Here is a 15,179-nt window from a genome sequence, read left to right as displayed (position 1 = left end):
TTGTTCTGATTTAAAGAAGCAATAAAACTGGCCTTTAGACTAGTTGAGCATCTGGAGCATCAGCATTTGTGGGTTCGATTACAGACTCAAAATGGCCAGAAACAAAGACCTTTCTTCTGAAACTCGTCAGTCTATTCTTGTTCTGAGAAATGAAGGCTATTCCATGCGAGAAATTGCCAAGAAACTGAAGATGTGTTCTACTCCCTTCACAGAACAGCGCAAACTGGCTCTAACCAGAATAGAAAGAGGATTGGGAGGCCCCGATGCACAACTGAGCAAGAGGACAAGTACATTAGAGTGTCTAGTTTGAGATACAGACGCCTCACAAGTCCTCAACTGGCAGCTTCGTTAAATAGTACCCGCAAAACACCAGTCTCAACGTCAACAGTGAAGAGGCGACTCCGGGATGCTGGCCTTCTAGGCAGAGTTGCAAAGAAAAAGCCATATCTCAGACTGGCCAATAAAAAGAACAGATTAAGATTGGCAAAAGAACACAGACACTGGACAGAGGAAGATTGTAAAAAAGTGTTATGGACAGACGAATCTAAGTTTGAGGTGTTCGGATCATAAAGAAGAACATTCATGAGACGCAGAAAAAATGAAAAGATGCTGGAGGAGTGCTTGACGCCATCTGTGAAGCATGGTGGAGGCAATGTGATGGTCTGGGGGTGCTTTAGTGGTGGTAAAGTTGGAGATTTGTACAGGGTCAAAGGGATCTTGAAGAAGGAAGGCTATCACTCCATTTTGCAACGCCATGCAATACCCGGTGGACGGCGCTAAATTGGAGCCAATTTCCTGCTACAACAGGACAATGACCCAAAGCACAGCTCCAAACTAGGCAAGAACTATTTAGGGAAGAAGCAGTCAGCTGGTATTCTGTCTATAATGGAGTGGCCAGTTCAGTCACCGGATCTCAACCCTATTGAGCTGTTGTGGGAGCAGCTTGACCGTGTGGTACGTAAGAAGTGCCCATCAAGCCAATCCAACTTGTGGGAGGTGCTTCAGGAAGCGTGGGGTGAAATCTCTTCAGATTACCTCAACAAACTGACAACTAGAATGCCAAAGGTCTGCAAGGCTGTAATTGCTGCAAATTGAGGATTCTTTGACAAAAGCAAAGTTTTAAGGACACAATTATTATTTCAATTAAAAGTCATTAATTTATAACCTTGTCAACGTCTTGACTATATTTTCTATTCATTTTACAACTAATTTCATGGAAAACAAGGACATTTCTAAGTGACCCCAAACTTTTGAACTGTAGTGTACAGTATTTAGTATGCCAACATTTCCCAGATGCCGTACTACATTCACTAAAATACGAAGTATACCAGCAGTGGACATATTTCGTTGCTTAACAAGGGTCCAATTCACACACTTATAAAGAGAACATCCCTGGTCATCCCTACTGCCTCTGATTTGACAGACTCACTAAAACACAAATGCTTCATTTGTAAATGATGTCTAAGTGTTTGTAGTGGATTTGCATTTGAATTTTCTAATAATTGCGCCAACAGTTGTTGCCTTCTCACCAAGCTGCTTGCCTATTGTCCTGTAGCCCATCCCAGCCTTGTGCAGGTCTACAATTTTATCCCTGATGTCCTTACACAGCTCTCTGGTCTTGGCCATTGTGGAGAGGTTGGAGTCTGTTTGATTGAGTGTGTGGACAGTTGTCTTTTATACAGGTAACGAGTTCAAACAGGTGCAGTTAATACAGGTAATGAGTGGAGAACAGGAGGGCTTCTTAAAGAAAAACTAACAGGTCTGTGAGAGCCGGAATTCTTACTGGTTGGTAGGTGATCAAATGCTTATGTCATGCAATAAAATGCAAATGAATTACTTAAAAATCTTACAATGTGATTTTCTGGGACCAACTCCATATTAATGACTTCCCTGAAGAGTGGAGGCTGTTATAGCAGAAAAGGGGGGACCAACTCCATATTAATGACTTCCCTGAAGAGGGGAGGCTGTTATAGCAGCAAAGGGGGGACCAACTCCATATTAATGACTTCCCAGAAGAGTGGAGGCTGTTATAGCAGCAAAGGGGGGACCAACTCCATATTAATGACTTCCCTGAAGAGTGGAGGCTGTTATAGCAGCAAAGGGGGGACCAACTCCGTATTAATGACTTCCCTGAAGAATGGAGGCTGTTATAGCAGCAAAGGGGGGACCAACTCCATATTAATGACTTCCCTGAAGAGTGGAGGCTGTTAGAGCAGCAAAGAGGGGACCAACTCCATATTAATGACTTCCCTGAAGAGTGGAGGCTGTTAGAGCAGCAAAGGGGGGACCAACTCCATATTAATGACTTCCCTGAAGAGTGGAGGCTGTTAGAGCAGCAAAGAGGGGACCAACTCCATATTAATGCCCATGATTTTGGAATGAGATGTTGGACGAGCAGGTGTCCACATACTTTTGGTCATGTTGTGTATGTGTGTATATATATATATAATTTTACTGCAGCGACACACATTCTCTCAGTTTTACCATCTCAACACCAGCATTTCCAGCACCCCTACTTCCCGCGGCTATGGAAAGGGAGTTAGAGCGTGTGTGTGTGTGTGTGTGTGTGTGTGTGTGTGTGTGTGTGTGTGTGTGTGTGTGTGTGTGTGTGTGTGTGTGACACCGCTTTGCAGAGATCCCATCTTCAAATAGACACACCCTGAACTCTAGCTCAGAGGGATTTGTCTATTTGCTCATGCAATTTACACTACAAAATACACTATAATTTACACGAGAGAGACCTATATGTGCCACGTTATGTATTTCACTATGTAACTAGCTTCCATCAGGTCTCCCTCGTAAAAAAAAATACATTATTTAGGGACTTCCCTGGGCAAATAAAGATTAAATACGTTTTCACCAGGCAGAATGCATCACTCAATTCACTGGAAAACAAAGAGCTACTGTTTGTGACTCACCCTGAGGTGTATGAGGTGGACTGACACCCAGTCATCCCTGAGCTACAACAGTTAATGTAGTGAGTAATAGGGAAACCAATCGTTTACTGTTACCTGAGCGAGCAGTTCATCGCTAAATGACGTCATTTATTTTCCTGAGAAATCAGAAGAAAAATACACAGGGCTGTCCAAGAGAGTAAGTGAGGGAATGTTAGTGAGTTATTTATGGGGGAGAGGAGGGCCAGAGGAGAGAGGGGGACCAGAGGGGAGAGGAGGACCAGAGGGGAGAGGAGGACCGGAGGGGAGAGGGGGACCAGAGGGGAGAGGGGGACCAGAGGGGAGAGGAGGACCGGAGGGGAGAGGAGGACCGGAGGGGAGAGGAGGACCGGAGGGGAGAGGGGGACCAGAGGGGAGAGGGGGACCGGAGGGGAGAGGAGGACCGGAGGGGAGAGGAGGACCGGAGGGGAGAGGAGGACCGGAGGGGAGAGGAGGACCGGAGGGGAGAGGAGGACCGGAGGGGAGAGGAGGACCGGAGGGGAGAGGGGGACCGGAGGGGAGAGGGGGACCGGAGGGGAGAGGAGGACCGGAGGGGAGAGGAGGACCGGAGGGGAGAGGAGGACCGGAGAGGAGAGGAGGACCGGAGGGGAGAGGAGGACCGGAGGGGAGAGGAGGACCGGAGGGGAGAGGAGGACCGGAGGGGAGAGGAGGACCGGAGGGGAGAGGAGGACCGGAGGGGAGAGGAGGACCGGAGGGGAGAGGGGGACCGGAGGGGAGAGGGGGACCGGAGGGGAGAGGGGGATCGGAGGGGAGAGGGGGACCGGAGGGGAGAGGAGGACCGGAGGGGAGAGGGGAGAGGGGGACCGGAGGGGAGAGGGGGACCGGAGGAGAGAGGGGGACCGGAGGAGAGAGGGGAGAGGAGGGGAGAGGAGGACCGGAGGGGAGAGGAGGACCGGAGGGGAGAGGGGGACCGGAGGGGAGAGGGGGACCGGAGGGGAGAGGGGGACCGGAGGGGAGAGGGGGACCGGAGGAGAGAGGGGGACCGGAGGGGAGAGGGGGACCGGAGGGGAGAGGGGGCCCGGAGGAGAGAGGGGGCCCGGAGGGGAGAGGAGGACCAGAGGGGAGAGGGGGACCAGAGGGGAGAGGTGCATTTCTGTTTACCTCTCAGACTCTACAGGATTAGTAGGGCTCTGTTTACCTCTCAGACTCTACAGGATTAGTAGGGCTCTGTTTACCTCTCAGACTCTACAGGATTAGCAGGGCTCTGTGTACCTCTCAGACTCTACAGGATTAGCAGGGCTCTGTTTACCTCTCAGACTCTACAGGATTAGTAGGGCTCTGTTTACCTCTCAGACTCTACAGGATTAGTAGGGCTCTGTTTACCTCTCAGACTCTACAGGATTAGTAGGGCTCTGTTTACCTCTCAGACTCTACAGGATTAGTAGGGCTCTGTTTACCTCTCAGACTCTACAGGATTAGTAGGGCTCTGTTTACCTCTCAGACTCTACAGGATTAGTAGGGCTCTGTTTACCTCTCAGACTCTACAGGATTAGTAGGGCTCTGTTTACCTCTCAGACTCTACAGGATTAGTAGGGCTCTGTTTACCTCTCAGACTCTACAGGATTAGTAGGGCTCTGTGTACCTCTCAGACTCTACAGGATTAGTAGGGCTCTGTTTACTGCCAGACTCTACAGGATTAGTAGGGCTCTGTTTACCTCTCAGACTCTACAGGATTAGTAGGGCTCTGTTTACCTCTCAGACTCTACAGGATTAGTAGGGCTCTGTTTACTGCCAGACTCTACAGGATTAGTAGGGCTCTGTTTACTGCCAGACTCGACGGCAGACAGTCTTCTGAGCCTAGCTGTGTAAAGATATGCCTTCAAGGCCTTTTCATTTAGAGGGAGAGCGAGAGAAAGAGATAAAAATTTACTTAAAATGGCAAGAGAAAGAAACTGGCAAAGAAAAAAGTTGGAGGAAGGAATATGCTGTAGCTAGGTGGCCTGTAAGCCTAGTAAACATATTGCACATTCAGTGAAGTATGAGCCCTGGAGGTAGTAGCTAGGTTAGTGACAGACTGTTATACTGTTGTGCTGTTGTACAGTCAGCAGCTACTCTTCCTGGGGTTTATTATGGATCCCCATTAGTTCCTGCCAAGGCAGCAGCTACTCTTCCTGGGGTTTATTATGGATCCCCATTAGTTCCTGTCAAGGCAGCAGCTACTCTTCCTGGGGTTTATTATGGATCCCCATTAGTTCCTGTCAAGACAGCAGCTACTCTTCCTGGGGTTTATTATGGATCCCCATTAGTTCCTGTCAAGGCAGCAGCTACTCTTCCTGGGGTTTATTATGGATCCCCATTAGTTCCTGTCAAGGCAGCAGCTACTCTTCCTGGGGTTTATTATGGATCCCCATTAGTTCCTGTCAAGGCAGCAGCTACTCTTCCTGGGGTCCAGCAAAAATGAAGACAGTAATATACATTATAATACAATTTTTAAACATTAAAATACATTTTCCAACACATTTCACAATACATGAAATGTGTGTACATTGTGTGTGTGTGTGTGTGTGTGTGTGTAGTGTTTCACAATACATGAAATGTGTGTACATTGTGTAGTGTGTATGTTACGTGTGTGTGTATATTGTGTATGTAAACTGTGTTTGCTGTGTGTGTGTGTATAGTGTGTTTGTTACTTGTGTATAGTGTGTGTGTATTTTGTGTGTGTGTGTATAGTGTGTATGTAAACTGTGTTTGCTGTGTGTGTGTGTATAGTGTGTTTGTTACTTGTGTATAGTGTGTGTGTATTTTGTGTGTGTGTGTATAGTGTGTATGTAAACTGTGTTTGCTGTGTGTGTGTGTATAGTGTGTTTGTTACTTGTGTATAGTGTGTGTGTATAGTGTGTGTGTGTGTATAGTGTGTTTGTTACTTGTGTATAGTGTGTGTGTATTTTGTGTGTGTGTGTATAGTGTGTATGTAAACTGTGTTTGCTGTGTGTGTGTGTATAGTGTGTTTGTTACTTGTGTATAGTGTGTGTGTATTTTGTGTGTGTGTGTATAGTGTGTATGTAAACTGTGTTTGCTGTGTGTGTGTGTATAGTGTGTTTGTTACTTGTGTATAGTGTGTGTGTATTTTGTGTGTGTGTGTATAGTGTGTATGTAAACTGTGTTTGCTGTGTGTGTGTGTATAGTGTGTTTGTTACTTGTGTATAGTGTGTGTGTATAGTGTGTGTGTGTGTGTATAGTGTGTTTGTTACTTGTGTATAGTGTGTGTGTATTTTGTGTGTGTGTGTATAGTGTGTATGTAAACTGTGTTTGCTGTGTGTGTGTGTATAGTGTGTTTGTTACTTGTGTATAGTGTGTGTGTATTTTGTGTGTGTGTGTATAGTGTGTATGTAAACTGTGTTTGCTGTGTGTGTGTGTATAGTGTGTTTGTTACTTGTGTATAGTGTGTGTGTATAGTGTGTTTGTTACTTGTGTATAGTGTGTGTGTATAGTGTGTGTGTATTTTGTGTGTGTGTGTATAGTGTGTATGTAAACTGTGTTTGCTGTGTGTGTGTGTATAGTGTGTTTGTTACTTGTGTATAGTGTGTGTGTATTTTGTGTGTGTGTGTATAGTGTGTATGTAAACTGTGTTTGCTGTGTGTGTGTGTATAGTGTGTTTGTTACTTGTGTATAGTGTGTGTGTATTTTGTGTGTGTGTGTATAGTGTGTGTGTATAGTGTGTGTGTATAGTGTGTGTGTATAGTGTGTGTGTATAGTGTGTGTGTATAGTGTGTGTGTATAGTGTGTGTGTATAGTGTGTGTATAGTGTGTATGTAAACTGTGTTTGTGACTCTTCACAGTTCACGCTGTTCCATAAGGTGTATATTTATACATTAAAAAAAATGGTTTTACAGCTTTATCTGATTCTCCTGCTGCATCAGTTACTGGATGTGGAATAGAGTTCCATGTAGTCATGGCTCTATGTAGTACTGTGCACCTCCCATAGTCTGTTCTGGACTTGGGGTCTGTGAAGAGACCTCTGGTGGCATGTCTTGTAGGGTATGGATGGGTGTCTGAGCTGTGTGCCAGTAGTTTAAACAGACCTCTGGTGGCATGTCTTGTGGGGTATGGATGGGTGTCTGAGCTGTGTGTTAGTAGTTTAAACAGACCTCTGGTGGCATGTCTTGTGGGGTATGGATGGGTGTCTGAGCTGTGTGTTAGTAGTTTAAACAGACAGCTCGGTGCATTTAACATGTCAATACTTCTCACAAATACAAGTAGTGATGAAGTCAATCTCTCATCCACTTTCAGCCAGGAGAGATTTACATGCATATTATTAATGTTAGCTCTCTGTGTACATCCAAGGGCCAGCCGTGCTGCCCTGTTCTGAGAAATTGCAATTTTCCTAAATTCCAATTTGTGGCACCTGGCCACACGACTGAACAGTAGTCCAGGTGAGACAAAACTAGGGCCTGTAGGACCTGCCTTGTTGATAGTGGTGTTAAGAAGGTAGAAACTAGGGACTGTAGGACCTGCCTTGTTGATAGTGCTGTTAAGAAGGTAGAAACTAGGGCCTGTAGGACCTGCCTTGTTGATAGTGGTGTTAAGAAGGTAGAAACTAGGGCCTGTAGGACCTGCCTTGTTGATAGTGTTGTTAAGAAGGTAGAAACTAGGGCCTGTAGGACCTGCCTTGTTGATAGTGTTGTTAAGAAGGTAGAAACTAGGGCCTGTAGGACCTGCCTTGTTGATAGTGCTGTTAAGAAGGTAGAAACTAGGACCTGTAGGACCTGCCTTGTTGACAGTGCTGTTAAGAAGGTAGAAACTAGGGCCTGTAGGACCTGCCTTGTTGATAGTGGTGTTAAGAAGGTAGAAACTAGGACCTGTAGGACCTGCCTTGTTGACAGTGCTGTTAAGAAGGTAGAAACTAGGGCCTGTAGGACCTGCCTTGTTGATAGTGGTGTTAAGAAGGTAGAAACTAGGGCCTGTAGGACCTGCCTTGTTGATAGTGGTGTTAAGAAGGTAGAAACTAGGGCCTGTAGGACCTGCCTTGTTGATAGTGCTGTTAAGCAGGTAGAAACTAGGGCCTGTAGGACCTGCCTTGTTGATAGTGGTGTTAAGAAGGTAGAAACTAGGGCCTGTAGGACCTGCCTTGTTGATAGTGCTGTTAAGAAGGTAGAAACTAGGGCCTGTAGGACCTGCCTTGTTGATAGTGCTGTTAAGAAGGTAGAAACTAGGGCCTGTAGGACCTGCCTTGTTGATAGTGTTGTTAAGAAGGTAGAAACTAGGGCCTGTAGGACCTGCCTTGTTCATAGTGTTGTTAAGAAGGTAGACACTAGGGCATGTAGGACCTGCCTTGTTGATAGTGCTGTTAAGAAGGTAGAAACTAGGGCCTGTAGGACCTGCCTTGTTGACAGTGCTGTTAAGAAGGTAGAAACTAGGGCCTGTAGGACCTGCCTTGTTGATAGTGGTGTTAAGAAGGTAAAAACTAGGGCCTGTAGGACCTGCCTTGTTGATAGTGGTGTTAAGAAGGTAGAAACTAGGGCCTGTAGGACCTGCCTTGTTGATAGTGGTGTTAAGAAGGTAGAAACTAGGGCCTGTAGGACCTGCCTTGTTGATAGTGCTGTTAAGAAGGTAGAAACTAGGGCCTGTAGGACCTGCCTTGTTGATAGTGCTGTTAAGAAGGTAGAAACTAGGGCCTGTAGGACCTGCCTTGTTGATAGTGTTGTTAAGAAGGTAGAAACTAGGGCCTGTAGGACCTGCCTTGTTGATAGTGTTGTTAAGAAGGCAGAGCAGTGCTTTATTATGGACAGACTCCCCCCATCTTAGCTACTGTTGTGTCAACATGTTTTGACCATGACAGTTTACAATCCAGGGTTACTCCAAGCAGTTTAGTCACCTCAACTTGCTCAATTTCCACATTATTCATTACAAGACTTAGTTGAGGTTTAGGGTTTAGTGAATGATTTGTCCCAAATACAATGCTTTTAGTTTTATAAATATTTAGGACTAACTTATTCCTTGCCACCCACTCTGAAACGAACTGCAACTCTTTAAGTATTTCAGTCATTTCAGTCGCTGTAGTAGCTGACGTGTTTAGTACTGAGTCATCAGCATACATAGAAACACTGGCTTTACTCAGAGCCAGTGGCAGGTCATTAGTAAAGATTGAAAAATCTGCTGCCCTGGGGGAATGCCTGTTGAAAAATCTGCTGCCCTGGGGGAATGCCATTTGAAAATCTGCTGCCCTGGGGAATGCCTGTTGAAAAATCTACTGCCCTGGGGGAATGCCTGTTGAAAAATCTGCTGCCCTGGGGGATACCTGTTGGAAAATCTGCTGCCCTGGGAATGCCTGTTGAAAAATCTGCTGTCCTGGGGAATGCCTGTTGAAAATCTGCTGCCCTGGGGGAATGCCTGTTGAAAATCTGCTGCCCTGGGGGAATGCCTGTTGAAAATCTGCTGCCCTGGGGAATGCCTGTTGAAAAATCTGCTGCCCTGGGGGAATGCCTGTTGAAAAATCTGCTGCCCTGGGGGAATGCCTGTTGAAAAATCTGCTGCCCTGGGGAATGCCTGTTGAAAAATCTGCTGCCCTGGGGGAATGCCTGTTGAAAAATCTGCTGCCCTGGGGGAATGCCTGTTGGAAAATCTGCTGCCCTGGGGGAATGCCTGTTGGAAAATCTGCTGCCCTGGGGGAATGCCTGTTGAAAAATCTGCTGCCCTGGGGGAATGCCTGTTGAAAATCTGCTGCCCAGGGGGAATGCCTGTTGGAAAATCTGCTGCCCTGGGGGAATGCCTGTTGAAAAATCTGCTGCCCTGGGGGAATGCCTGTTGAAAAATCTGCTGCCCTGGGGGAATGCCTGTTGAAAAATCTGCTGTCCTGGGGGATGCCTGTTGAGAAATCTTCTACCCTGGGGAATGCCTGTTGAAAAATCTGCTGCCCTGGGGGAATGCCTGTTGAAAAATCTGCTGCCCTGGGGGAATGCCTGTTGAAAAATCTGCTGCCCTGGGGGAATGCCTGTTGAAAAATCTGCTGCCCTGGGGAATGCCTGTTGAAAAATCTGCTGCCCTGGGGGATACCTGTTGAAAAATCTGCTGCCCTGGGGGAATGCCTGTTGAAAAATCTGCTGCCCTGGGGGAATGCCTGTTGGAAAATCTGCTGCCCTGGGGGAATGCCTGTTGGAAAATCTGCTGCCCTGGGGGAATGCCTGTTGGAAAATCTGCTGCCCTGGGGGAATGCCTGTTGAAAAATCTGCTGCCCTGGGGGAATGCCTGTTGAAAAATCTGCTGCCCAGGGGGAATGCCTGTTGGAAAATCTGCTGCCCAGGGGGAATGCCTGTTGGAAAATCTGCTGCCCTGGGGGAATGCCTGTTGAAAAATCTGCTGCACTGGGGGAATGCCTGTTGAAAAATCTGCTGCCCTGGGGGAATGCCTGTTGAAAAATCTGCTGTCCTGGGGGATGCCTGTTGAGAAATCTTCTACCCTGGGGGAATGCCTGATTCTACTTGGATTATGTTGGAGAGGCTTCCATTACAGAACACCCTCTGTGTTCTGTTAGACAGGTTTCTCTCAACCTGTGGTCCATTGGCTTACAGCAACAACAAAAAATATATATTTTTCAAGCACAATTTTCTCTGCTTGTTTTAGTCAATTACAAAACTAAATGTAAGAAAATGACATATCGAAAGATTACTTTTCAACATGCAGGAAGACTGTCCATTCAGATAGTATCCTAGTCTATCACATCCATATGGGCCAGGCAGGAAGACTGTCCAGGCAGGAAGACTGTCCAGGCAGGAAGACTGTCCAGGCAGGAAGACTGTCCAGGCAGGAAGACTGTCCAGGCAGGAAGACTGTCCAGGCAGGAAGACTCTCCAGGCAGGAAGACTCTCCAGACAGGAAGACTCTCCAGACAGGAAGACTCTCCAGGCAGGAAGACTGTCCAGGCAGGAAGACTGTCCAGGCAGGAAGACTGTCCAGGCAGGAAGGCTGTCCAGGCAGGAAGGCTGTCCAGGCAGGAAGACTGTCCAGGCAGGAAGACTGTCCAGGCAGGAAGACTGTCCATTCATATAGTATCCTAGTCTATCACATCCATACGGGCCAGGCAGGAAGACTGTCCAGGCAGGAAGACTGTCCAGGCACGAAGACTGTCCAGGCAGGAAGACTGTCCATTCATATAGTATCCTAGTCTATCACATCCCTACGGGCCAGGCAGGAAGACTGTCCAGGCAGGAAGACTGTCCAGGCAGGAAGACTGTCCAGGCAGGAAGACTGTCTAGGCAGGAAGACTGTCCAGGCAGGAAGACTGTCTAGGCAGGAAGACTGTCCAGGCAGGAAGACTGTCCAGGCAGGAAGACTGTCCAGGCAGGAAGACTGTCCAGGCAGGAAGACTGTCCAGGCAGGAAGACTGTCCATTCATATAGTATCCTAGTCTATCACATCCATATGGGCCAGGCAGGAAGACTGTCCAGGCAGGAAGACTGTCCAGACAGGAAGGCTGTCCAGGCAGGAAGACTCTCCAGGCAGGAAGACTGTCCAGACAGGAAGACTCTCCAGGCAGGAAGACTGTCCAGGCAGGAAGACTGTCCAGACAGGAAGGCTGTCCAGGCAGGAAGGCTGTCTAGGCAGGAAGGCTGTCTAGGCAGGAAGACTGTCTAGGCAGGAAGACTGTCTAGGCAGGAAGACTCTCCAGGCAGGAAGACTCTCCAGGCAGGAAGACTCTCCAGGCAGGAAGACTCTCCAGGCAGGAAGACTCTCCAGGCAGGAAGACTCTCCAGGCAGGAAGACTGTCCAGGCAGGAAGACTGTCCAGACAGGAAGACTCTCCAGGCAGGAAGACTCTCCAGGCAGGAAGACTCTCCAGGCAGGAAGACTCTCCAGGCAGGAAGACTCTCCAGGCAGGAAGACTCTCCAGGCAGGAAGGCTGTCCAGGCAGGAAGGCTGTCCAGGCAGGAAGACTGTCTAGGCAGGAAGACTGTCTAGGCAGGAAGACTGTCTAGGCAGGAAGACTGTCTAGGCAGGAAGGCTGTCTAGGCAGGAAGGCTGTCTAGGCAGGAAGGCTGTCTAGGCAGGAAGGCTGTCTAGGCAGGAAGGCTGTCTAGGCAGGAAGGCTGTCTAGGCAGGAAGGCTGTCCAGGCAGGAAGGCTGTCCAGGCAGGAAGACTGTCCAGACAGGAAGACTGACCGTTGAGATAGATTTCCGGTTGTGGCCAGAGACAGAGAAACTGCTGTAATGTTTCAACATGATAGTAATGTTCAGTAATAGACCGATGATAAGACTGAGCTTCCTGTTTATTTCTGGAAGAGAGGGAAGAGAGGGAAGAGAGGGAAGAGGAGAGGGAGGAGGAGAGGGAAGAGAGGGAAGAGGAGAGGGAAGAGAGGGAGGAGGAGAGGGAAGAGAGGGAAACATATTTAGAATGTGAAAACATCAAGTTTTGATTTTTGATGTTTTGTGACAGAATAAAGATGAATGCATAATTGAAATCAGATGATAAATATACATGTGCAGTTTACTGTTTGTTGATTGTTTGTGTTGACTGGTTGTTGTTGATTGTTGTTGTTTGTTTTTTGTTTATAGTTTCATAATGTTATAATAATACTGTATATAATATTTAGCTTGACTCTTTTATCCAAAGCGTATTATAGTCATGTGTGCATACATTTTATGTTTGGGTGGTCCCGGGAATCGAACCCACTATCCTGGCGTTACAAAGCATCATTCTCTACCAGCTGAACTGTGTAGTTTCAGATTGTGTTGTTTTCGTCTATGCTTTCCTCCAGGACGGGAGGAGAGGGTGTGTTCTGATAACGTTTCTGTGGTTTCAGGAGAGGAGGAGAGGGTGTGTTCTGATAACCTTTCTGTGGTTTCAGGAGAGAAGGAGAGGGTGTGTTCTGATAACGTTTCTGTGGTTTCAGGAGAGGAGGAGAGGGTGTGTTCTGATAACCTTTCTGTGTTTTCAGGAGAGGAGGAGAGGGTGTGTTCTGATAACCTTTCTGTGGTTTCAGGAGAGGAGGAGAGGGTGTGTTCTGATAACCTTTCTGTGGTTTCAGGAGAGGAGGAGAGGGTGTGTTCTGATAACCTTTCTGTGGTTTCAGGAGAGGAGGAGAGGGTGTGTTCTGATAACGTTTCTGTGGTTTCAGGAGAGAAGGAGAGGGTGTGTTCTGATAACGTTTCTGTGTTTTCAGGAGAGGAGGAGAGGGTGTGTTCTGATAACCTTTCTGTGTTTTCAGGAGAGGAGGAGAGGGTGTGTTCTGATAACGTTTCTGTGGTTTCAGGAGAGGAGGAGAGGGTGTGTTCTGATAACGTTTCTGTGGTTTCAGGAGAGAAGGAGAGGGTGTGTTCTGATAACGTTTCTGTGGTTTCAGGAGAGGAGGAGAGGGTGTGTTCTGATAACGTTTCTGTGGTTTCAGGAGAGGAGGAGAGGGTGTGTTCTGATAACGTTTCTGTGGTTTCAGGAGAGAAGGAGAGGGTGTGTTCTGATAACGTTTCTGTGTTTTCAGGAGAGAAGGAGAGGGTGTGCGTGTGTTCTGGGACCGGCTAAGGGAACCCTCGTTCTTGTCTAAATGGAACCCGTTCACTACAGACTACCCGTTCAGCACCTTTACCTATCACCCGGTCAGGAACATAGACCACAGGTTCACTGCTCTGTGTGAGGTGAGTATCCTACCATCCTACCACCTTACCATCCTACCACCCTACCATCCTACCACCTTACCATCCTACCACCCTACCATCCTACCATCCTACCACCCTTCCACACTACCACCCTACCACCTTACCATCCTACCACCTTACCATCCTACCACCCTTCCACACTACCACCCTTCCATCCTACCACCCTTCCATCCTACCACCTTACCATCCTACCACCTTACCATCCTACCACCTTACCATCCTACCACCTTACCATCCTACCACCCTACCACCTTACCACCTTACCGTACTACTAGCATACCACCTTACCATCCTACCACCCTTCCACACTACCACCCTACCATCCTACCACCCTACCACCTTACCATCCTACCACACTACCATCCTACCATACTACCATACTACCACCTTACCACCTTACCATCCTACCACCCTTCCACACTACCACCCTACCATCCTACCACCTTACCATCCTACCACCCTACCATCCTACCACCTTACCATCCTACCACCCTACCATCCTACCACCCTACCACCTTACCATCCTACCACCCTTCCACACTACCACCCTACCACCCTACCATCCTACCACCTTACCACCCTACCATCCTACCATCCTACCACCTTACCATCCTACCACCTTACCATCCTACCACTCTACCATCCTACCATCCTACCACCTTACCATCCTACCATCCTACCACCCTATCATCCTACCACCCTACCACCTTACCACCCTACCATCCTACCACCCTACCACCCTATCATCCTACCATCCTACCACCTTACCATCCTACCACCCTACCATCCTACCACCCTACCATCCTACCACCTTACCATCCTACCATCCTACCACCCTTCCACACTACCACCCTACCATCCTACCACCCTACCACCTTACCATCCTACCACCCTTCCACACTACCACCCTACCATCCTACCACCCTACCATCCTATCTTCCTACCACCCTATCTTCCTACCATCCTACCACCTTACCATCCTACCACCTTACCACTCTACCACCCTACCATGCTACCACCCTACCATCCTACCACCTTACCATCCTACCACCTTACCACCCTACCACCTTACCACCTTGCCGTACTACTAGCATACCATCCTACCACCTTACCATCCTACCACCCTACCATCCTACCACCCTACCATCCTACCATACTACTAGCATACCACCCTACCACCTTACCATCCTACCACCCTACCACCCTACCATCCTACCACCTTACCACCCTACCATCCTACCACACTACCACCCTACCATCCTACCACCCTACCACCTTACCACCCTACCACCTTACCACCTTACCACTCTACCACCCTACCATCCTACCACCTTACCACCCTACCATCCTACCACCCTACCACCTTACCACCCTACCATCCTACCACCCTACCACCTTACCATCCTACCACCTTACCACCCTACCATCCTACCACCCTATCCTACTACCCTGCATGTCAGGAACATAAACCACAAGTCCAATGTCCTCTGTGAAGTAGATTTCAGCTCGGGTATCCATCTGTTGTAGGGTAGAGGTTTATGGGCTCTATCTCCACCATACATAAATAAATACTCTTTATTTTCATACGGTTAATCAGCAATATATGCTAATGGACGACACCTCTCCTTTCCACTGAAAT

The 15,179-nt window shown here is 47.9% G+C and overlaps 1 protein-coding gene across 1 annotated transcript in view; it reads left to right on the top strand.

The window, feature by feature from the left end:
- Window positions 1-15,179, top strand: part of tprg1 (tumor protein p63 regulated 1) — a 65,563-nt gene that overhangs the window by 48,312 nt on the left and 2,072 nt on the right. The window contains exon 5 of the mRNA XM_071342276.1: window positions 13,366-13,519. Coding sequence (XP_071198377.1) covers window positions 13,366-13,519 — 154 coding nt within the window. The remainder of the gene's footprint in view (window positions 1-13,365; window positions 13,520-15,179) is intronic.

This window comes from Salvelinus alpinus, chromosome 15 (genome assembly GCF_045679555.1).
Source record: "Salvelinus alpinus chromosome 15, SLU_Salpinus.1, whole genome shotgun sequence".
Taxonomy (NCBI): domain Eukaryota; kingdom Metazoa; phylum Chordata; class Actinopteri; order Salmoniformes; family Salmonidae; genus Salvelinus; species Salvelinus alpinus.
This window is presented reverse-complemented; position numbering and strand designations above follow the sequence as displayed.